General features: G+C 41.6%; 1 protein-coding gene across 13 annotated transcripts in view; it reads right to left on the bottom strand.

Annotated features, from left to right (window-relative positions):
• The window catches only part of dnmt3aa (DNA (cytosine-5-)-methyltransferase 3 alpha a), a 516,733-nt gene that overhangs the window by 395,837 nt on the left and 94,956 nt on the right, over positions 1 to 25,940 (bottom strand). Inside the window, exon 1 of one of the 13 annotated variants that reach the window (XM_078213029.1) lies at positions 10,988 to 11,096. The exons of the other annotated variants lie outside the window; for them this stretch is intronic. Coding sequence (XP_078069155.1) covers positions 10,988 to 10,990 — 3 coding nt within the window. The 5' untranslated portion in view covers positions 10,991 to 11,096. Of the gene's footprint in view, positions 1 to 10,987; positions 11,097 to 25,940 lie in introns of those variants that run through there. 13 annotated transcript variants of the gene reach the window in all.

The raw sequence follows: 25,940 nt of genomic DNA, 5'->3' as shown, positions 1-25,940 counted from the left end.
TGGGGGAGCACTTCAGCGGTCACGGGCATTCAGCCTCTGATCTTCGGGTAAGCGTTCTCCAAGGCGGCCTTCACAACAGCGCAGAGTCGCTGAGCAGAAACTGATAGCCAAGTTCCGCACACATGAGGACGGCCTAAACTGGGATGTTGGGTTTATGTCACACTATCAGTAACCCCCACAGCTTGCCTCCAGGACTTGCAGAATCTCACTGGCTATCCTGTCTGGAGACAATACACATCTCTTTAACCTGTGCTTAATGCTCCCTCCACTCACATTGTCTGTATCTTTAAGACCTGGTTGGCTGTAGAGATTCGCATTCTAATCAGTATTCTGTAACTTGATTTTGTGTCTCTGTGCCCTGTTTGAGAGCAGATTTCCACTCCATCTGACGAAGGAGCAGCGCTCCGAAAGCTAATGGCATTTGCTAACAAATATACCTGTTGGACTTTAACCTGGTGTTGTTAAACATCTTACTGTGTTTACCCCAGTCCAACGCCGGCATCTCCACATCATGGATCAGTAATGCACAGCCTGGTGCATCTTCTCACTGAAAGCTGGGCAGGAGCCTTACTTTTATAGATGTCACACTGGCAGTTTTCAATACTTTTGCATTTTGGGATATGTATAAAACTCACCACTTAAAATCCCCTTTCCAGTTGCTGTTTCAAGTGTTTGCTCCCAGTGGAAGGTGCCTTCTCAAGCAGCAATGCTTCTTTTAACTTGAAAGTACCTCTTGTTCAGTTACTTCTACTCCATAAGACCATAAGACCATAAGACATAGGAGCGGAAGTAAGGCCATTCGGCCCATCGAGTCCACTCCACCATTCAATCATGGTTGATTTCAACTCCATTTACCCGCTCTCTCCCCATAGCCCTTAATTCCTCGAGAAATCAAGAATTTATCAATTTCTGTCTTGAAGACGCTCAATGTCTCGGCCTCCACAGCCCTCTGTGGCAATGAATTCCACAGACCCACCACTCTCTGGCTGAAGAAATTTCTCCTCATCTCTGTTCTAAAGTGACTCCCTTTTATTCTAAGGCTGTGCCCCCGCGTCCTAGTCTCCCCTGCTAATGGAAACAACTTCCCTACGTCCATCCTATCTAAGCCGTTCATTATCTTGTAAGTTTCTATCAGATCTCCCCTCAACCTCCTAAACTCCAATGAATATAATCCCACGATCCTCAGACGTTCATCGTATGTCAGGCCTACCATTCCTGGCCTACCATTCCAGGCCTCCCATCATTAACCTACTCATTGTCATTGCTTCCATGAGACATTGCCTTCGCGTGAAGAAATTAAAAATGAAACTATAAAATAAATCCCATACTGTTAGTCGAGAAACAGCTATTTCCAACTGCCAGGATCAACTAGAAGCCCAGGGTTGGGTCTTTGGAAATGATGGTCTGTTTTTTGTGATTATAAGTCAACTTTTTTGTGAAGAGATAAACCAACAGAGTTTTTTTAAAATTTAAATGCTACGTATTTTCAGTTAAAACTCCCACACTATTGAACCGAGAAATATTTACTGAAGTTAATCATGCTGTTTAAACAAATACACCCACATTTCGTAAAACTCTATCAACGGTGTCATCTCTTTTTGACGGTTATTCATTGTTCATACTTTAAAAAAATTTATTTTTAAATGATGGGACAATGAGAATAATCCTTTTCAGAAGGCAGATATCATCTTTTACATTTTTCATAGGTTACTATGAAAGGCCTCTGGCAATTCAGCTTACAGTAATAACTTTTTAAAATCTTTGTTGATTCTAGCATTTTTAGTTAAGGCATTGTCACATATTTGGAAGTTATCCTAAATTGTCAGTCTCTAGGTATGGACAGAGTATTATAACCAACAAAAATGCAATTATGTTTAACAGTCTCATCTCTGATTGATCAATGCCACTTCAGTGTTTTCACACTATAAGGTAACATGCTGGGTACATGCACAATTGTGCATCTGAACTTCTCCATTGGCCTCAATGATATATACATAAAAGGCTGGCAGTCATTCAATGGCCTGGCTCTCGAAGCTCACAATCACAAAAGTCGTGTTTTCAAGCACTGACACAATGACTTGTAGGCTGCAGCAGCCAAGAATATAGCAGCCAGACTGAAAGACATCCTCCATTCAACAGAAAATGCTGGAAATACTCAGCAGGCCTGGAAGCATCGCTGGAGAGCGAAACAGAGCTAATATTTCAGGTCAATGATCTTTCATCAGAACTCTCTATCAAGAGAGTATTCTCCACTTACCTAACTCACTTCACCTGAATGGGACCGAATTTCATCCGTGGTGGATGCCCATCCCACATGGACCTGGGCAGGCCCCAGTGAGGGGGGAGGTGTCTGTGTTTGGTGAAGGCAGGAGGTGCTATTGCCAAAGGGGCAGCCATTCCCACCAGGGGCTCAACATGAGCCAAAGATGCCAGAATAGGAGGCCCCTTCACCAAGAGCCTGCAGCAAACTGCCAGGGTTCACCTGGTGGTCTTTGCTCCAGCACTAGTAAAATGACAGCTGAGGTTGGAAGAAGTTCTGAGCTGCTTGGCTACAAAATGTGCCCTGGCAGGAGGGCTGTCGACCACCTTCCCTGATGGCATGGTGGCAGGCGATGACGGACACGCAATCTGCCTTCCCTCGCTATTTTACAGCTTTCCCCACTTCCAGCCCAGCCAAGCCCATCCCAGGGGCCTTGTGAAAATAAGCCCAATGTTTCAGAACAATGACTTTTCGCTAAAGTAATTGATAAAGCAGCTGAAGATGGTTAGACTTGGGCCACTTCGCCGGAGGAACTTCAGCAGCAATGTCCTAGGGTTGAGATGATTGGCTTCCAACAACAACAAACATCTTCCTTTCTGGTAGATATGATACCATCCAGTGGTTTCTCTTTGACTTCACTTTTACTAAGATTCCTCATGCAACAATTGGTCAAGTGTATTATTCATGTCAAGCGCAGTCACTTTCACTTCAGCTCTTGAACTCATCTCTTTTATCCATGTTTGGACCAAAGCAGTAATAAGATCAGGAATCAAGTGACCTTGGTGGAATCCAAACTCGGCAGATTATTGCTGAGTATGTGCTGCTTGATAGCACTGTTGGTGGCACCTTCCATCGTTTTGCTAATCACTTGAGCGTAGACAGGGTGGTAAATGGTTGGGTTGGATTTGTCCCACTTTGTGTGAACAGGACAAACCTGGGCACTTTTCCACTTTACTGGGTTTATGTCAGTTTTGTAGTTGCAGTGGAAGAGTTTGGTTGGATGCGGCTACTACTGGAACTCGAGTCTTCAATATCACAGCTAGGATGTTGTCAGCCTTTGCTACATCCAGTGCCTTCAGCCATTTCTTGATATCACGTGGAGGTGAATTGAACTGACTGAAGACTGGCCGTACAATTCAGAGGACCTCAGGAAGAAGCCGAAATGAATCATCCACTCAACACTTCTGACTGAAGGTAACTGCAAATGCATCAGCCTGTGTTTTGCATGCATGTGCTATGCTTCCCACAATTATTGATGATGGGGTATTTGTGGAATCTTCTCCTCCGGTTAGTTGTTTAATTGCTCACCATCATTCACGACTGGGTGCAGTAGGAATGCAGAGCTTAGATCTGAACATCTGGCTGTGGGACCACTTAGCTCTATTACATGCTGCTTCCTCTGTTTAGCACGCAAGTAGCCCTGTATTGTAGCTTCAGCAGGTTGACACCTCAGTTTAGGTATGCTTGGTGCTGTTTCTCGTATGCTTCCTGCGCTCTTCATTGAACCATGGTTGATTCATTACTGGTAGAGTGAGAGTTATATTGGGCCATGAGGTTCCAGATTGAGGTGGAGTACAATTTTGCTGCAGCTGTTAACCCTCAGCGCCTTATGGATGCTAATTTGAAGCTTCTTGATCTGTTCTGATATGTTTAGCACATCAAGGATGCCAATCTCCTTTCCTTAATGACCATTTTTTAAAAAACTTTTCTGAGATGTGGGCATCACTGGTTAGGCCAGAATTTATTGCCCGTCCCGAGTTGTCCTTGAGAAGGTTGTGTTGAGTTGCCTTTTTGAACTGCTGCAGTCCATGTGGTGCATGTACACTCACAGTGCTGTTTGGAAGAGAACTTGCAGGTTGTGGTGGTGTTCCCATGCATCTGCTGCCCTTGTCTTTCTAGGTGGGAAAGATTGCGCATTTCTAAGATGCTGTCGAAGAAGCCTTGGTGAATTGCTGCAGTGCATCTTGTAAAATCAAAGAACCCCCTTGATTGCTACCCCTTCCACAAATATTCAATCCCTCCACCACGGACGAACAGTGAAAGCCTTGTGTCCCATCTACAATATGCACTGCAGGAACTCACCAAGGTTCCTTAAGCAGCACCTTTCAAACTCCATGACTACTACCATCTAGAAGGACAAGAGCAGCAGAAGTTTCTGCACCAAATTCTACACAAGCTGATATCAAGCAAGTTACATAGAAAGATCAAACACCACCCTAATCTTTTAAGTACCTTCCAGGAACAGGAAACCCTGTTGTACCCTCAAAGGGCACATGTTACGACATAGAATGGCATAAAATTTACAGCATAGAAACAAGCCATCAGGCCTGTGTCAGTAGTGACATGGGAGAAACCCTATTAGTGTGAGTTCTGTAATAAAACCTTTACTCTATCCTCCCCTGCGACTTCTGCTTCAAGGACACAGGTTGATCATTCAAATATGGTAATGAGGCTGCATGTTTTTTAATTTACCTGATGTCGGCTGGGTTTCCCAAACCTTAAGGAACCCAGCAACCTCATCCAGGTGATGATTTGGGATCCAGGAGGTGAATGTCTTTACACCTACTTCCTGAATCCAGTGTGCTTGCCTGAAGAACCCCAGTGACTGAATACATGCAGGCCATTCCACAAAATGTTTCCTACTAGGCCACTAATCCCACTCCCTAAAGCCTAACTTTGCCCCAAGCCTCTGTTCAACTCCCCCAACCAAGGCCACCCAACTGCCCCTTTTACTGAATGACCTATCCAGGCCCCTGCACTCCCCTTCTTCCAGGCCTCTGATGATGCCCCAGATAGTATACACTGCTCTAATGACAGTTTTGAATAACTAATGGATTAAATAGAAACTATCTTTAAAACCTACGATACTAAAAAGATTTTCCTAATTAAATGATTAAGTATTCTGAACATCTCTCCTTCTCCTCTACCCACAACCCCAAATTCTCCCCTTCTGTCCTGAAAGATTTTGCAGCAGGAAATAGCAGAAGCATCACCTTGTCCAGTACGTCACCAAGGTAACTGTTCTGTATACATGATTGGTTTATAAAAACATTGAATGTACGCAATCAGTTACACATAAACAAGAAAGGGAGTGTGTATAAGTCCTAAGATTTAAAAGTAAAAAGTGGATAGAAGGCAATGGGAAACACAATGAGAATGAATAGAACCTGTAGACTGACAAGAGTCCAGCTGCTTTCCCTCTGATCTTTCTGTTTCTGCTCTTCTCCTGGAGTTCTCTGCCTGAAGGCAGTGTGCAGCTCTGACCCACAGAGTAAGGAGGCAGGTCTCAAATCCACCCCATGCAGAATGGGGATTAAATGCAATGCTGTTGGCATCAATCGATCCAGTCAGCTGAGCCAAACAGTCCCCAAGGAGACCAAGTTATTGTGGCAATGTACCTGAATGCTGTAGTCTGGAGCTATGAATAGTGATGGTGGAAGCTCCCATTTCTTTCTATCACATGGCTGACCAGGAATTTCTCCTGCTATTACTGCCTGCCATTGGCATGTGTTGGAAGGATTTACAAGTTAATACTCAACCTCAACCAACTCACCTTCCTTGGTCATCAAGCTCTGGGGTGGAATTTGAACACAGTAAGAGTTTTAACAACACCAGGTTAAAGTCCAACAGGTTTATTTGGTAGCAAATACCATTAGCTTTCGGAGCGCTGCTCCTTCCTCAGATGGAGTGGAAATCTGCTCTCAAACAGGGCACAGAGACACAAAATCAAGTTACAGAATACTGATTAGAATGCGAATCCCTACAACCAACCAGATCTTAAAGATACAGACAATGTGGGTGGAGGGAGCATTAAGCACAGGTTAAAGAGATGTGTATTGTCTCCTTGTCAATACACATCTCTTTAACCTGTGCTTAATGCTCCCTCCACCCACATTGTCTGTATCTTTAAGATCTGGTTGGTTGTAGGGATTCGCATTCTAATCAGTATTCTGTAACTTGATTTTGTGTCTCTGTGCCCTGTTTGAGAGCAGATTTCCACTCCATCTGATGAAGGAGCAGCGCTCCGAAAGCTAATGGTATTTGCTACCAAATAAACCTGTTGGACTTTAACCTGGTGTTGTTAAAACTCTTACTGTGTTCATCCCAGTCCAACGCCGGCATCTCCACATCATGGGATTTGAACCCAGAGCTTCTGGTTTAAGGGTGGAGATATTACCTACAGTGCCGCAAGACCTCACTGGGTTTTCTGCTAAAATTGTCATGATTTCTGAACTCTTTGAAACCATATTAATGTATCAACATAACCAAGGATGATATTTTCAAGTATCTATTACCATGTGAACTGTTTCTGTCGTTTGATTTATTATTCAGTCACTGCATGGTTAAAACTCCAAATTTATTGGTTGTTTTATTCAATATAGCTTTTGAAAGAATTAACTGCATAGTTGAGAAGTCTCACTTTTACATTCTAAATATCCAATCAGATAGCCAAATAAGTATGATTTGCTTAAAAATGTACATCTACATCCATTCAATCAAATTACTTGACAAATCCACTGCTGGGTTGAAGACTGTTAATTTTATGAAGCACCTGATGAATCTATTTTCTTTTGTTTATAAACCAGCATTTTAATTTTCATAAATGACCCTGCAATGTATTATTTTAATCGCACAAAGTATTACTGTGACAAAGTCATCCAGTTCTTCCCCCTTAAAGTCACTTTCTTCATGAAGGCACTGTCTTTTTTTTCAGTTATTAAAAGTCCACAGCAGGAATGTGGATTGAGCAGCAAATCTAAAAGAAGCAGTTAAGAAAAGATGCTAATTTGGGCCTGTCTGCGCGTGCTTCACACTGCCTGTCCTTTTGTGAAGCAGCCTCAGTGCCAGGCATGGACAGACTTTCTTCTGTTGCATTAAATGTTTCTGTGATGGCTGTCATCTGCTTGACACGGATATTACTTTGAAAGGCTGGTTTGTGCGCATGCAACTCACTCATCAAATTTAATTAGTTTGGTGATTAATTCAAGTTTAGTAATTTATGGACATTTTTGTGGTGATTTTAGTGGTTTGTGGCATTTTTGTGGCAATTGTAGTGATTTACACCACGTTTCTTTGCAATATGTGGGGTAAGTTACACTATGCATCTTTCACAGTAACTTCATTGCAGTGTTAATGTAAGCTGACTTGTGACACTAATAAGTAAACTTTAAATCTTTGTTCTATGGATGGGTATTCATTTGAAACTTTGTGTGACAGTGCTGTCCATTTATGATTGATAGACTCATGTAGAATATGATCTGAGGCCCCGCTGGTGTATTGAGGCACACAAAACAGGTAGACTTCTCTCTTCAATCTTTGCAGGTCTTGAATTATCAATTTGGTTGAAAGGAAAATGGGGAAACCTGGGATAGCAGATCATTGAGCAATTCCTGATCCAGGTTAACATCCCTTGCCTTTGCACATTGATTGAGTTTCAATTGAAACTAGGTTTTCTGTACTAATACCAGTCTTCCTTCCTTCCTTCACAACACTAATCTTGATTACTGTCCTACCATCCCCACTGACACTGGTCACCTTTTTATCTATCCCATCTTATCGCTGTTTAAACTGTCCTCCTATCTGCCTTATCTTATTCACACTGTTTGCTTTCATATCCTGTGTTAGAGTTGGTCTCTAGTTTGCCTGATCTGCACTGACACTGATCATCATCATGTCCAATCTGTTCTGCTAGAGGACACTATCCTGCTACCCCAGCCCCAAGGTAAATCACCATTCTATACACAGTGCATTGATTATGGGGGCAGATTATCATTCTAACTACCTCTTCAACTTTGTGTGAAGGTAAGAAAGTATTTCAATAATAATAATAAAAACAAAGTATTGCGGGAAATCTGAAATAATCATCCCTCTTTATTGTTTGTTCCATGATATCATTGTCATTCAATCTCTTCTGCCCTCCAGCTTATCTCAGACCTTCCATTTTGTTCTCCATCCCTCCCCTCCCCCTCCTAACAGCATAAAAGCCGCCACAGTCCCACCTTCCTTCAGTTCTGAAGAAATAATTTTCAACTTGAAATGTTTACTCTGTTCCTCTCTCCATAGACGCTGCTAAAATTGAATATTTATGTTTTTATTCTAAAATAGTGTCCCTTGAAAAGTCCCAATCACAGCACAGAGGAATACAAGGCATAATTTTCATCTTCAATGGAAATGAAAATAAGATGGGCTCTATAACAAGAGGCCCAATCTACCGAACCAATTTAATGCCCACAAATTACTTCCAGAGTGTGTTTTAGAAGCAATGTGTGTTACAGTGATACTGTCAATATGGTTTGCTAACACACCAGTATTTCCATAGACCTTTCTTATGATTGGAAATTGCTGCTGAAATCACAGCACAAAACCAGGAAGTGTAGTAAACAATGAGGAAAGTAGTGATAAGCTTCAAGAGACATCAGCAGGCTGATGGGATGGACTGATACATCACAGATGCAATTAATTGGTGAGAAATTTTCTGTGATACATTTTGTTGGGAAGAATGAGAAGAGACAACACAAGCTAAATGGTATAACTTTGAAAGGAGTGCCAGAGCAGAGAGAACAGGGTGCTTCTCCACAAATCATCGAAAGTCACAGTAGGAAGTCTCTCAACACCAGGTTAAAGTTCAACATGTATATTTGGTATCATGAGCTTTCAGAACGCTGCTCCTTCATCAGGTGAGTGATGAAGCAGCCTGATGGAGGAGCAGCGCTCCGAAAGTTCGTGATACCAAATAAACCGGTTGGACTTTAACCTGGTGTTATGAGACTTCTCATTGTGTCCACTCCAGTCCAACGCCGGCACCTCCACATCATCATTGAAAGTGGCAGGGCAGGTTCACAAATCAGTTAATAAAGTATATGGAATCCTGAGCCATATAAATAGAGGAACAGAGTGCATAAACCAGAATATTGGGAAAGAGTAGAGGAGTGGGACTAACTGGAACGTTCTTCGAAAGAGCAGCGACAGACTTGATATGCCCCCTCCTGTATTGTATGATTCCATGATGCGGCATCCCAGTTAGCAAAAGTTCATTTTTAGGTTGAAATTAATACATTGTTGTGTAATCAGCCCAGTGGTAGCTTGCTTTGGTACAATGATAAGTTGATAAGTGCAGAATGAGGTAATAAGGGGTCTGTCGTTCACAATAAGTTCTCCTGCAAAGACTTTCTGTTAGGAAGTAAAGCTGTTTAAAAAAAACTCAGACAGAAGATCAGCCACACTATTAGCTTGCACCTCTGAGCAACTGGTTTGAGAAAGCCATGAGTAAAGTCCCAGTGAGATGACCTTCTCACTTGGGAACAACCAGAAAAGCATGAAACAAACTCAAATTAGTAAGAAAATAACGTAATTCCTGAAGTCAGTGAAATAGCATACTCTCATTACAGTGAGGTGTTAGAATGGAAACAGTGAAAATAACCACAGCCACATAAAAATACATGTTTTCATCACTTCCCTTACGCTAGCACCTATAAAATCGTAGAATCATAGAACCCTTACAGTGCAGAAGGAGGCCATTCAGCCCATCGAGTCTGCACCAACCACAATCCCACCCAGGTCCTATTCCCATAACCCCACATATTTACCCCACTAATCCCCCAACACTAGGGTCAATTTAGCATGGCCAATTAACCCTAACCTGCACATCTTTAGAGTGTGGGAGGAAACCCACGCAGACACAGGGAGAATGTGCAAACTCCACACAGACAGTGATCCGAGGCTGGAATTGAATCCAGGTCCCTGGCACTGTGAGGCACATTAAGAAGTCTCACAACACCAGGTTAAAATCCAACAGGTTTATTTGGTATCACAAGCTTTCGGAGCGCTGCTCCTTCATCAGGTGAGTCCTGATGAGACTCACCAAATAAACCTGTTGGACTTTAACCTGGTGTTGTGAGACTTCTTACTGTGCCCACCCCAGTCCAATGCCGGCATCTCCACATCATGGCTGTCAGGCAGCAGTGCTAACCACTGTGTGACATTAAACATTATTTTCCTTTTAATATATCTGAAATACAATAGGTAAATATTGTCTATGTTCTGAAAATAAACCAAGGCTGCCTTTTCTTCACACTTCACTAAACATCTGTAATTTTTTCTGTGTTCAAAACTAGGTAAATCTACACACGGTGCCACTTAAACATCTTCCCAGCTTTCATAACGCACACATTTTCTATCACACAGTTTCTGCAGACACATTATCTGTACAAATATTATGCTGCTGATAATGAAGTAACAACCTTGCCATTCTCACAATAAACGGCAAAATAACATGAGTTCAATGAATTGCGTAATCTTAGCCTTCAGATAGTCAAAGGAAAGTGTGCGGATGATCAACATTCAGTGCTTGTGCTGAACACGTGCTTCTACCCATTTATATATATAGATAGCTACATTTCCACTTCAATTGGGCCTTAGTCATCCAGCTTGAGCCTGAACACGTTAGATTTCAGTGAAACTAATTGTTGGTTTGAACATTTAAATATTTAATATGCTTTTACTGGTTAAGTAGTGTCTTTCTCACATTTAACAAAAGATACCAGACCTGACCTTAACTGTTTGAAGAATGAACGTTTTGGAAACCAGAGAGGTCGTTAAAGCTTGCTGTAGAAAAACTAATCAGACATCATAAAGTTGATAGAGTTTTAGTTAAATATCTGTGACAGGAAAAACATACATTAAAAAGACTCATAGCTGAAATAAACTCAATGGTTAGGTCTAACATACCATTATATGGAACAAAAGCCCAAATATTTTCACCGATGAGACAATTCCCCGAAGGTGCTGCAAAGATGTACACTCCTGTGCTGTCTTTTTTCCTACACTTCAAAGTAGTTCTGCATTTCCTGTCAATTTTAAATATACATTCTCCTGTCATTTACAGAAACCACCCCCACTTCCTGTTTTCAGCATGCGTCGGGCAAAGAAGGCCTTACAATATTAGTTACGCTGTAGATCACAGATCAAACCATCTTCTACATGGTTTCAGGTCATGCGGTATACGGAATTTCCAGTTTTAACAGCTTCGATACATTTTATATGATAATCCATTAGTGGCAGATATTTTCAACTTGAGACTTCATTAATTTCATAATATTTCTTCCTCTATATACTTAGGTGATTCTAGTTTCTGTCTGGTGATTTCATTCCCTCCGTTTAATATCCATTTAAAAATGAACATGATTTGATTTATTGTCACATGTATTGGAATACAGTGAAAAGTGTCATTTCTTGCGCACTATACAGACAAAGCATACCGTTCATAGAATACATAGGGAAGAAGGAAAGGAGAGGGCTTGTAACTAGTGTTACAATCATAGCTAGGGTGTAGAGGAAGATCAACTGAATATAAGGTGGGTAAATAGAGCATTGTTGGGGAGTTTAAAAGAGTTAGAGTACAGTTTCAGAATAAAAGTTAGAATTAGAGGGTATGCTGGGGACCAGAACCATCTTAAGTTAACGTGACTTGGATTTATTCCTGACTTTGATTCGAGGACCGCTTCTTCCTCAGCTGGGAGAAGCTCTCACTAATCACCTACTGAGAGTGTTACACAACTTTCAGACATTTTTTAATCAAGTCCTACGATTACCTTTAATGACAGATTTTTATATATAAACACAATTATACCCAAAATATGCTGCAACATGCCTTGGAGATCACCCTTAGCATTAAACAATTCAACTTGTTACATTTATGAAATTTAAAGGGTTATAATGTTTTAGGTCAATGTGTTTTGATTTATAACAGTATTATAGTTTGGGACTTTTAACTTATGTTAAAGATCATATGATATGTGCTGGAGTCTGTTGACAGTAAGCCTGGGTGATATAAGTGTTAGAGAACAGAAGAAAATTCAGATTGTTTTATTGAGAGAGTGGTGGAAGGTATTTACATTTGGGAACAAAGACAACTGTTCATAGATCTCCAATGTGTATCCTGCATCTCCTGATGGTGGTATCAATATCAAGTTGTAAACAATTGGGCTGGAACCTATCCCATTACTTCCAAGATGAACAACAGTTGCAGTCAAAGTAACTGATTAGCATGGGCGGCACGGTAGCACAGTGGTTAGCACTGCTGCTTCACAGCTCCAGGGACCTGGGTTCGATTCCTGGCTTGGGTCACTGTCTGTGTGGAGTTTGCACGTTCTCCTCGTGTCTGTGTGGGTTTCCTCCAGGTGTTCCGGTTTCCTCCCACAGTCCAAAGATGTGCGGGTTAGGTTGATTGGCTATGCTAAAAATTGTTCCTTAGAGTCCTGAGATGCGTAGGTTAGAGGGATTAGCGGGTAAATATGTAGGGATAAGGGGGTAGGGCTTGGGATTGTGGTCAGGGCAGACTCGATGGGCCAAATGGCCTCTTTCTGCACTGTAGGGTTTATATGATTCTATATCTACTCGGGTACAAAGCTAATGTGATGCTTGTTGCCATGGGTAAGAGAGTTGAAGAAGCCATTCTGAGATTGGATTACAGGCTTCCCAATAAGCCCGAGAATATCACAGACAGAAGGGAGTTGCAGTTTTGTCCTGTGTGGCCTGCAGATAACTGACAGGAAGAAAGCAAGACAAGATAGAATTAAGCAGGTCTGTACCTTAAGCAGAGAAAGTGCTGACTCTATCATGCACCATGCAGAACGTGGCTGGGAGTTTGTGCTCAGTTTAGGAACACAGGAGTAGGCGTAGACCATATAGCCCATCAAGCCTGCTCCTCCATCAATTGACATTATGTCTGATCATTTACCTCAAAGCCAATTTACTGTGCTATCTCCATGTTCCTAGATGTCATTAGTATCTAGAAATCTATCGATTTCTGTCTTAAACTTGCTCAATGATTGAGCTTCCATAGTCTGAGTTCCAAAGATTCATCATTCACTGAATGAAGAAATTCCTCCTCATCCCAGTCCTAAATGGTCTGTCACATATTCAGAGAATGTGCCTTCTGGTTCTAGACTCAACAGCTAGGGGAAACATCCTATCTACACCTATCCTGTCACCTTCTGTAAGAATTCTTTAAGTTTCAATAAGATTGCCTCTCATTCTTGGAAACGCTAGAAATACAAGCCCAGTTTCTTTAATCTCTCCTCATAAAACAATTCTGACATCCCAGTGATTAGTCAGGTGAACCTAGTGTGAAGACTGAGTTCATGAGGAGATAAAAGAAACTGGAATATTTGCCTAGCTTGGAGGAATAAATCTAGAATGTAATCCTCACAGTGAAAGATTGACCTGGGATTAGAAATTACCTGGCTGGGAAAGGAGAAAGGAAGCAACCCCCACTGGAAGTAGGGCGCAAGTATGAACTGTTTGTTATGATTTGCAATTCTGAGGACAGTGACAGGTAACAAGAAACTGTTTGATTCTACAATTTAAAGTTTGAGTTGCTTACTTAAGAAAATAATGTTTAGTCAAAGTGTTTTTTTTTGTCATTTGATTCAGTAAAAGGTTTTAAGAATGCAAAATCTTGGTGTCATTCTTGTAGCTGATAACAGGATGTTTAAATTTCTCTTTAAAAGTTATTTGTCTCTACAGAGATTGGGCCCAGGTATGTCCTATACATAAAAAATAGGACAAATCCAACCCAGCTGATTACAGCTCCATCAGTCTGTTCTCAATCATTAGTAGTCATCAATAGCGCTATCAAGCAGCACTGAATAGTAACCTACACACTGATGCTCAGTTTGGGTTCCACCAGGATCATTCAACTCCTGACCTCACTCCAGCCTTGATTCAATCATGGACAAAAGAGCTGAACATCAGAGGTGAGGTGAGAGTGACAGCCCTCGACAACAAGGCAGCATTTGACCAAGTGTGGCATCATGGAGTCCTAGCAAAATAGATGTCAATGGAAATCAGGGGGAAAACTCTCTACTAGCTGGAGTCATACCTAGGACAAAGGAAGATAGTTGTTGGAGGTCAAGTATCACGACAGGAGAGTAGGGCAGTGATCTAGGCACAACCATCTTCAGTTACTTCATTGATGGCCTTCCTTCCATCATAAGGTCATCGATGAAGCAGCTGAAGATGGTTGTGCCTAGTGAAGTGGGGATGTTCTCTGATGTTTGCACAATGTTCAGCATCATTCTCAACTCCACAGATACTGAAGCAGTCCATGTCCAAATGCAGTAAAGACCTAATATTTAGGCTTGGGCCGACATGTAGCGAGTGACATTTTTATTATTCATGGAATATGGGCGTCACTGGCCAGGCCAGCATTTATTACCCATCACTAGTTGCCTTTCAGAAGGTGGTGGTGAGCTTCCTTCTTGACCTGCTGCAGTCCATGGGGTGTAAGTACACCCAGAGAGTTGTTGGGAAGGGAGTTCCAGGATTTTGACCCAGTGACAGTGAAGGAACAGCGATATATTTCCACATAAGGAAGATGAGTAGCTTAGAGGGGAACTTCCAGGTGGTGATGGTGTGTGCCACTTTGTCCTAGTGCTAAAGTCAATGCAAACCTGCTGTTAGTGGTTTGATACAACTGAGTGGCTTGCTAGGCCATTTCAGCAGGCATTTAAGAGTCACCAACATCACTGTGGGTCTGAAGTTACCTGTCCGCAATACCAGGTAAGGACAGCAGATTTCTTTCCCTAAGGGAAATTAGTGAACGAGATGGATTTTTACAACAATGGTTAATGGTTTCATGGTCATCATTACTTTTAATTCCAGATATTTATTGAATTCAAATTCCACTACCTGCTGTGTTGGGATTCAAATCCAGATCCCTGGAGTATTAAACTGAGTCACTGGATTAGTAATCCAGTGACAATACCACCATGCCACCCCCTCGCCCCACACAATTGCCAGGTAATGACCATCTCTAACGAGAGAATCTAACCATCTCCCCATGACATTCAATGTCATCACTGAAACCCAACTATGAATATTCTGGGGGTTACTGTTGACCAGAAATTGAACTGGACTAGCCATATGAATATTGTGGCTATAAGAACATGTCAGAAGCTAGGAGGTCTGTAACAAGTACCTCACCACCTGAGTCCCAAAATACTGTCTTCCACTGACAAGGCACAAGTCAGGAGTGTGATGAAATACTCTCCACTTGCCTGGATGAGGGCAGCTCCAATAACACTCAAGAAGCTTGAAGACACCATCCAGGGAAAAGCAACCCAATTGATTGGCACCCCATCTACAAACATTCACTCCTTCCACCACCGATGCTCAGTGACAGCAGTGTGTACCATCTCCAAGATGTAATGCAGGAACTCACCAAGGCTCCTTAGGCAGCATCTTCCGAACCAAGACCACTGCCATCCAAAAGGACCAGAGCAGCAGGCCAGATGGGAACACCACCACTTGCAAGATTCTCCCCAAGCCACTCATCATCCTGATTTGGAAATATATTGCCGTTCTTTCACTGTCACTGAGTCAAAACCTTGGAATTCCCTCCCTAACAGCATTATGGGTATACCTACATGACATGGATTGCGGCGGTTCCACCACTTTCTTAGTCATAGAATCGGCCCATTGAGTCTGCACTGACAGAATATCTCACACAGGCCCTCTCCCCGTAACCCCACACACTTTCCATAGCAAATCCATCTAACCTATAAATCTTGGGACACTAAGAGGCAATTTATCATGGCCAATTCCATCTAACCTGCACATCTTTGGACTGTGGGAGGAAACCTACACAGACATGGTGAGTGCGTGCAAACTCCACACAGACAGTTACCCGAGGCCGGAGTTGAACTTGGATCCCTGGCGCTGTGAGGCAGCAGTGCTAACCACTGTGCCACCCTAAAGAGCAATTAAGGATGGTCAATAAATGCTATCCTAGTCAGCAACACTTATATCCCATGAATGAAAAAAATTTACTTCTATTATCATCAGGTTGACTCCAATTTAAGGTCAGCATAAGCAGATATTGCTGCAAGATATTGAATATATCTATCAATTATGTTTGTGCTACTAAAATCTGATGCTAGACCTTTTAAATGGAAATGGGAGAGTATACTAACTCACCATCGATCTAACCTGATGCCTACATTAAAAATACTGAATATAATGGCACAGGTGATTATTTTTAAATGAACTGGCATATCATAAAAATTACACCAGTGTGAAAAAGGTAACTCATAGAAATCATAGAAACCCTACAGCACAGAAAGAGGCCATTCGGCCCATCGAGTCTGCACCGACCACAATCCCACCCAGGGCCTACCCCCATATATTTTACCCACTAATCCCTTTAACCTACGCATTTCAAGACATTAAGGGCAATTTTAGCATGGCCAATCAACCTAACCCGCACATCTTTGGACTGTGGGAGGAAACCGGAGCACCCGGAGGAAACCCACGCAGACACGAGGAGAATGTGAAAACTTCACACAGACAGTGACCCAAGCCGGGAATCGAACCCAGGTCTCTGGAGCTGTGAAGCAGCAGTGCTAACCACTGTGCTACCATGCCGCCCTAACTAAACTGCATGCGAAAATAAGTTTGCACAAAGTAGTGTCATCTAATATTGAGAAAAACGACTTTTCTAAGAAAAAGCTTATTTTCAATTGCCATGCCTTTTACTAAGAGACTTGGTGGTTTCTCACGTTCTTTAAGCTCGAGTGGAAGTCAGGCAGAGTGCACCCAAAATACAATCAGCCGACCTGACCTGACCTACAATTCTATGTTTCAGATTACCTGTCTTCACAGGAAGTTTCAACCAGAAGTAAAGACAACTGCTGCTGCAGAATAGGGAGGCTCTGGCTGCTCACTTCAGGACTGCTGTTCACAAATAGGCCTCCTATTTCCAATGGTCCTTCGGCTCGTTCAGTTAGAAAAACAGATAATTGCATTTTTGAGTTCTCCATATGTTTGCTGCTTGCTTTCTTAGATAATCTCATCTGATGAAGGTGGGGCACGTGAATACCACTGTGCTGATGGGCAGCCTGCTGGCTTACTCCATTTCGGCCTCTGCCAAGTGAAAATGAGGTAGAATGCAATGTGATGGTGGACAACACATGTCGCAGAGGATCACCAGCCTCACAACCAATTCATATCGCAAAACCTCCAATTGTGCAGTCATTTAATAGGAGGTTTGACTGCTGGGTCATTCTGCCACTAGCCTACTGAGGCACAACTTAATTTCTACCTAATTTTCCTATAGACCACTGCTTCTTCATCCTTGGAAAATGCTTATGGGCTTGCCATCTCCAAAATCCTTCCATACTCTTGACAATCTACTGTGACATTCCTTTTTAATAATACCCCTGCCATCCCCACCATCATTTTAATTTTCACTTATGCATAACTTGCTGATGACACCACCGGTGTGCTGTTTAGATATGTTCGGAACTACATATTTGAATCGCACTGATCAGCTTTCCTCCCCTGCTACTGTCCCAAGACAAATCTTATCAAAGTCACAAATGATTGTGACAAAAGCAAACTTTCCCTCCTCATCCTTTTCAACCTGTCCGCAGCCTGGAGAAGGTTCAGCACATCATCCTCCTCTAACATCTCTCCACGGTGTCCAAATAGGTGGGACTACTCTCATCTGGTTCCATTCCTATCTACCTAGTCATAGCCAGAGAATCACTTGCAATCATTCTCGCCCTGAACCCGCACTATGACCATTGGTGTCCCCCAAGAATCTATCCTTGGTCCCCTCCCATTTCTCATCCAAATGTTGCCCTCGGCAAAATCATCCAAAAGCACAGGGTTAATTGACGCGTGTGCACTGATGACACCCAACTCTATCCCACAACCACACTGCTTGACTCCTACACTATTGCAACATCAGATGGCTTATCCAATATCCAGTACTGGATGACCAGAACAATTCTCCAATTAAACCCCAGGAAGACTGAAGCCATTGTTTTCCATCCTGCTCCAAACTCTGTTCCCTAGTCTCTGACTCCATTCTTCTCTTTGGCAACAGTTTGAGATTAAACCGGTCTGTGCGCAATCTTGGTGCCAAATCTGACCTCAAGATGAGTTTCTGGCGTCATGTTCATGCCATCATCAAGACCACCTATTTTCACTTCCCTAGCATCACCCACCCCATTCCCATAACCCCATGCTTTTACCATGGCTAATCCACCTAACCACTTGGACACTAATGGGCAATTTAGCATGGCCAATTCACCTAACCTGCACATCTTTGGAGTATGGGAAGAAAGCGGAGCACCTGAAGGAAACCCACGCAGACACGAAGAGAATGTGCAAACTCAACACAGACAGTCACCCAAGACCGGAATTGAACCTGGATCCCTGGCGCTAAGAGGCAGCGGTGCTAACCACTGTGCGGGGAAGTTTCTGCCTCTAACCCCAAAGGAGACAAACTGCTTGAAGCAACGTATCAAAAGCCTTAAAATGCAACTGATGAGGCTCATACAACAACTCCAAAGTATGTTTTATTTTTCTTTGTTCATGGGGTGTGGGCATTGCTGGCTGAGCCAGCATCTGTTGCCCATCCCTGAGGGCATTAAGAGTTAACCACATTGCTGTGACTCTGGACTCACATGTAGGCCAGACCAGGTCAGGACGGCAGATTTCCTTCCCTAAAGGACATTAGTGAACCCAGATGGGTTTTTACAAGAATCGACAATGATTTCATGGTCATCATTAGGCTTTTAATTCCAGATTTTTTAAAAAAATTTGAATTCGAATTTCACAATGTGTGTAAAATAACTCTCAGTCACTCCCTTTTGTTGACAAACTCATCAATACAGAGGATCACAATATTTCATCCATGATTACCAATGTCATGGATGTACAGCTTCACAGGGAAATAGTATTTCTCATAGACTTACGTATATATTTAAATACTATACCTCAACATTGACTTTCTTTTGCTAAAGAAACAAGTTCATCTGTATCTCTTAAACTGGCTGAAATTCTCAGATTTAATCATTTGCTTCAATTCAGATTTCAAAAACATTGTCCGCGTAATTCAGTAAATAATGGGCCAACATATAGAAAGAGCCAGATGAAGCCTAATTTGCTAAAAGAACTATGTTACTGACTAATGTAAATTATCTAGTAAAACTCTCTTTCATGTTACCAATTTATCACTTAGTATTATGTTCTGAAATCTGAGATTGATGAGCAATTCTAGAATGGCATATCCAAGACAAGCATATAGTGCATCTAAAGTAATAAAATATCCCAAGGTGCTTCACAGGAGTGTTACAAAATAAAATATGACACCTGGGCAGAGAGATAAAGAGAGGGAGCACTGAAGGGTGGGTATTTCAGAGCTGAGGGCCTAGACAGCTGAAGGTGCGGTCATCAGTGGTAGAGTGATTAAACTCTGGGATGCTCATGAGTCCATGACGCCAGTGTTAGAGGAGCACAGATATCTCAGAGGGTTGTGCGGGGCTGGAGGAGATTACAAGAGTTAGGGAGGAGTGAGACCATAGAAGGGATCTGAAAACAAGGAGGAGAATTTTTAAATCAAGATGTGGCTTGCCTGGGAGATAATGGAGCTAAACAAACACAGAGGTGAGAGGGAGGAAGCTTTATTCTCAACAACTCTTACTTTGGATATCCAATTATTATATACCTGGTTAAATTTGGAAATTTTCACCTCCTAACCAGTCAACACCTTGTATAATGACAATTTTTACTTTTTAGGATCAAAATCTAATTTGTGCCATTCAGTGAGACAGTGTTAAATCCTATTATAAAATTAAGTAAGTGAGGTAAGGAAGGAATGCAATTTGTTTTATGTAATACTCTTAAATTCACTATCACGTTGGATTTGAAAGTCTGTATAAAAGTCAGAAACAAGGATTAGCACTTTAAAAGTCAAGATGTTGCGCATCTGTGAGCAAATATATATGTCAGTGAGCACAGAAATAATGGATGAATGAATAGGACTTGGATTGAGTAAGGACATAGGCAGCAGAGTTTTGGATCATCTCAGATTTATGAAGGGTGGAATGTGAGAGGCCACCCAGGAGTGTGTTGGAGTAGTGTAGATGCAGCAAAGGCACTACATAAATACAAAGGACTTCCATGGATGAGCTGAGGCAGGGGTGCAGTCTGGTAGTAGGTGGTCTCAACAGATAGCACGGATATGTGGCTGGAGCAGCCGGAGAATCCTTTGAGAAATCTGTATCCCTATATTGCTCCTGCGAAATGCCTTGGGGCATTTTGTTACAGGTACTCTACAAATACAATTTGTTTTGTGTAATACTCTTAAATTCATTATCACTTTGGATTTGAAAGTCTGCTCAGTATCACTTACTGGGTTGACAAATTAATCAGTATTGTTCAAAAAATCACTGTCACATCTGATACAAATACAAAAAATCCCTAAATTTCACTCTGGAATTTGTAACTTTGCTGAAAATATAAAATGGTATGTCCATTTTAGACCCCACCTGTTATCCACACTGCTCAATTTTCCTTTTCATTGGAGGGTGGATAACAAATGGCCTATCTAATACCAACTGTTTCCGGCCCCAGCTGAAGTAGCAAGTTCTGCTCTCAAAGTTAATTCTATTTTAAACTAGATCACAATGATACAGCCAGTCCCGAAAGTCATAAATTATGTCTCTGTTAAGCAAAGACAGCTCCATCTATTTGAATGGTTTTGCAATCTATCTCAATCTTGACCATTATAAATGCTAGTGGCGATAGCACTGCGCTATTTTATCATGCTAATATTGTATCAAATAGTTCCCCTGCTAATTTTTGAATGATAAAGGGTGAATGTGTCTGCATGTTTGAATGATTGTGCTTGAGGGTGTGAGTGTGAGAATGAGTGAATGTTTGTGTGCGTGACCTGTGTGCAGATACACATGAGTGAACCACCATCAATCCATCACACTTTCAACATTCATCATTACGGGTTAAACTGGAAGTTTCATACACAACTTGAAATTTATCACGTCACTTTTCTGGAAATTAGTCAAGAAATTTCCCGTAAACGAAACAAAATAAAACAAAACGGAATAAAACAAAATGTAAAAAGATTGTTAATTCTATAACCAAATGGCTGAATCCTTCAGTTACGGTAGGAAGTTCCACAATATTTTTCTTAAAGATCTTGTACATTTTATTTTGAAATAAGCGAACACTGTAACCCTAATCAGAAAGAACATACTTCTAAAATATAAATTAATGTTTGCCCATTTTTTGAGTACCTCCATCAAACAGGTAAGCCAGCTTCATTCTGATTGAAGCAACAGAACTAATAACTATCTACAACATGTTTACAACTACCACGTGACAAGATTGTGGAATGAGATTTGGCTGCTGGTAGTAAAGAATTCACAGTTGAAAAATGCTTGGTTCGCTCCATTTAAATTGGCAACCGTCTTAAAATAGTTGGAGAAACATTTTGCAGCATTTTTTTTATTACATATTCTTTTATTGCAGATTATTGGTGGCAGAATTGCAAGATCACAACAGCAAATGAAAAATATTATTCCTTAAAATTCAATCTGAGTGGTATTACGTATAGGACAGCCAGGAATGATTGCAAGACATTAATCTGGTTAAACAGTTCAGATGCCACTGTAAACTGCAATGATAAAGTTTTCAGCATTATTTAAGCACTGTCTGGAACTTCATGGGATTAGATTATAAACTTGGCTATCACTTTTGCAGTCTGCTACTTAGGGCAGATTTGTTAATGTTATTATCTGGAATTGCCATACTGTTTTCAGTCATTGTTTGTGTTGGTAGCAGCCTTCTGTGTGTTCTTGATATGTGGTAATGTTAAAAAAAACAAATATTACAAAATATTACAACGTTACCTCAAATCTGTTGAGAATTGAACTGCAGCTAATGACCAGGAAACTCTTTGTCCCATGCATAGTATGGATAGGGTGATAGCAATAGCTTTTATCAAATCAAGAAAATTAGCTGTAAACTTTAGCTGTACAGTGTCACGCTTACAATTAAACTTAAACCTTGCCTTAATTAGTTTCATTGCAGCTTTACAAAGTGACTGGTCATCCTTAAATTTTGATGTTTTCACTGCTTGAAAAAGGAAGAAACTTGCTCTCCTACAGTACCTTTAGCATTCGATCCATATTTAGAAGCAGTGTACAGATAGTGAATTAATTTTGAAATGTAGTTATGATTGTTATACCGGCAACATTGCACACAATTTGAGTATAGCAAAGTCCCACAAATAGAAACAACAGATGAGCTGAATGGTCCGTTAATCTGGAGAATTAGTTGAGAGATAAACTTGACCACTTTTACTTCCTTAACGTTGTTTCCAGTGGTGAAAGGACTCTTAACTGCAATTCACAGCTAGCTTTGAGATACTGCCACTCTCTAATTACCTGACAAGTGTAGGAAAGTTATCACAATTTTATCCAAGCACTGAAGAGGAACAATATGATGCATGAATCAATAACAGTAAATTCTCTCATAACACAGGTTCAGAGTTTCCTAACATGATACAAGACCACAGACATTTGTGAGTTATATTGAGTCACCATTTTCCATTGTGCCATTTTCATTTTTGTCCAAAAACCCAGCTATATTTCTACATCATATAATCAAAGAAGAAATATTGGCATAAAATTTCTGATCTTTGGATGGTCGTACTCCGGAAGTATCACAACGATTTGCTGGGGATCCTTTGGAAATCTCCATGCACTGATACACAGGAATTGCCCATGAGATTTGGCTTCTAATGGGTAAATCCCTGCATCTGGAACCCTCTGAAACTCTGAGTTAAAGTCAGAGATTTTGGATGGTTCCGATTCACTTACCAGAATAGTTACCCAGGGAAAGATGGAAGGATTAAAACCGTTCTAATTCCTGGGTAATTGTATTACTGACCCCCAACTCCCCACAGCATTCCCAAACTACTTCCCCACCAACACACTCCAACCACCCTCCTTACCCCTCATAACCCCCAACACCCCCCCAACTCGAATATCCCCCCTGACTAACTCCCAAACTCCCAACTCTGCCCCATACCGCCAAACCCCCAAACCACTCTATCCTCACCCACCCCACCTGCCATCCTTGCCCCCATCCATTTAACTGCCAGCCTTGTCTCTCACTCACTACCTGCCAAACTACCACCTCATCAACCCAACTGTCCCTCTGCTCCCTCATCCACCCAACTATCCCTCTACTCCCTCACTCACCCCTCACCCTTGCTCCTCATGCACATGCAACCTACCCCCACCCACCTGCTACCTTAGTCCTCTCCCACTCACCTTCCACCCGACACCCTCCCCCACCCACCTTCCACCCTGCACCCTCACCGACCCACCCCTCACCTTAACAACACCCCCCCCCCGCCGCACCCCCCCCCCACCCCCCCCCCCCCCCCCCCCCCCCTCCCCAACCACCCACTCCACCTACCTTACACACTTACTTACTCTCTGTGGCTTCTCAAAGTGGCTTTGGGATCTTCCAACGCTCTACTTACCGGAATACAGCAGCTGGTGCCATAAAGAGAGGACAAGACCTGGCTTCCCCCGATGATCCTGCACTACGAAGAAGGACTCTCAGAAAAAGGCACACTCCGCATTTCTGAAGAGGTCTGGTTTGAAAGTCTGTGCCAGAACCGCAGAGGTCCATCTTAGGGTAAGAAGATATGACTCTCTGTGTTGGGGAAATGCACAAAGTCTCCCCACACAAGTCAGGGGTAAGAAGTTTCTCTGTTTCTGGGCATTGGGATTGGCATTAAGGGAGACTGTAGCAGCCAGAACTCAAAGGAACCAGATTTGCTCACAATTTCTGAGTTCTTTGGAACAATAATGATCATTTCCTGTATAAGTGCGGTAAACAGAATATGTGGTGCTGTTTTTATTTCAGCTTTTAAAGTTTTATACTTTAAAGTTTATTTTTGTCACCAGTTGGCTTACATTAACACTGCGATGAAGTTACTGTGAAAATCCCCAGGTGCCACACTCTAGCACCTGTTCGGGTACACAGAGGGAGAATTTAGCGTGGCCGATGCACCTAACCAGCACATATTTCGGATTGTGGGAGGAAACCGGAGCACCCGGAGGAAACCCATGCAGACACGGGGAGAACGTGCAGACTCCGCACGGACTGTGACCCAAGCCGGGAATCGAACCCGGGTTAACCACTGTACCACCGTGCTGCCTGATGTACTTTTTAATTTAAAAAATAGTAAACAAATGATTTCAAAGAATCATAACTTCTTAAATTGATTTATATTATTGTTTAATCATGGATCAGTTAATCATTTACTGATATATAAAGCACACCCAAGCTAAAACTGCAGGATCAAATTCTGCTTCCGATTAAAAGGTTTAAAGTCTACAAACTATTTCCATAAATTTAAAATGCAATTAATACCTTTAAAAGTTAATCAGTTGTTAAATGTATTTGAACCAAACGTTTTGGTTCCACACTCATTATCATTTTATTCATCGTCTTTAAATCAAATGCTTTATCGGACAGTTATGAACCAAAGAACAAAGAAAGAGACTATCTTAATAAATATTAATGAATGTCCAGTCAACAATCCTAAAAATAAATCAGCACAACGTTACGGTTATGGAATGGCAATATTAAGCAGTTCAGTGACATTTTTTTGTTCTTTCCATTATGTAGAATGGAACAATCGAATTCAATCAAACTCTACATAAGATCACCTGACCTCTAGAAGACAATGCAAAAATCCTCTGCAGATTTTCAACTATTCAGCAAAATAGCATCAACTTTCATTAACTTTGTCAGAGGATGAAGGGTGCGGTAAACTATTTTTGCCTCCGAGAAGTAATTAAATTTTAACTCCTTTGCATCTCATATTTACTATGGTGGTGGTGTGTTACAGATCACTCAGGTGGTCCAAATTGATGTGGCAACATGGATTTTTACATGCATGTTGTAGTCTTGAGCTATGAGTAGTGAGGTAGGGGAGAAGCTCAAACTTTCTTTCCATCACACTGCTGACCAGGCATCTCTCCTGTTTTTACTGCCTGCCGTTGGCACGCGTTGGAAGGATTTGCAGGTTGACATTTGACCTGTTTGGCTGCATAATGAACACACCTTCCTTGGCTGTCAGGTCTTGGGGGCAGGGGGGTTCTCAGAACTAGAGCTTCTGGTTCAGAGGCAGGGATGCCACCCACTTTACCACAAGACCTCCCAACAATTACTGTATGCTTCATTTAATTTAATTTGCTGCCAATAGTGGAAACACCATCCTCCTGTTTAGCCGAATATGCTGAATCTAATGAATTTTATTGCATCTTTCTGCAGTATGGATACCTTGTTGGGAAAGTCTAGGATGGTTTGCTGGTGTTTGAGCTATGCTATACCCTACCAAAAGCTGGCTCATTGAGTAATACAGCCAAGCTGATCACTACCCAAGTTAATTTATTTCTACCAAACCAAATCAATCACTTGAACAATCTGCAACCTTGTTCACTCTCTGCCCGAGATTATTCTTGGGTAGTTATAGTTCAGATCTTCCAGACTGAAGACATAATCTCTCCTTTTACCACAGGCTAAAATAATACTTGATTCTATGATTAGTATATACATTGTACAGCAATTTTCACCAATTATGACTTTTGTCATTACCCCAAACACAGACAAAAACACACACTCACACAAACACACACGCACGCACACGTTTATGGCCATAGAACAAATACATTATGCTACAGGTTATACTATATAGAAACTATGCATGGCAAGGTGTTATTAGCTGTAACACAATGGAATGATTTCAGTGACATCTGTCACACGGCTCATCCAAAACTGAGATTAT

This window comes from Mustelus asterias, chromosome 5 (genome assembly GCF_964213995.1).
Source record: "Mustelus asterias chromosome 5, sMusAst1.hap1.1, whole genome shotgun sequence".
Lineage (NCBI taxonomy): Eukaryota > Metazoa > Chordata > Chondrichthyes > Carcharhiniformes > Triakidae > Mustelus > Mustelus asterias.
Note: the sequence above shows the minus strand (reverse complement) of the source record. Positions and strands in the feature narration are given on the sequence as shown.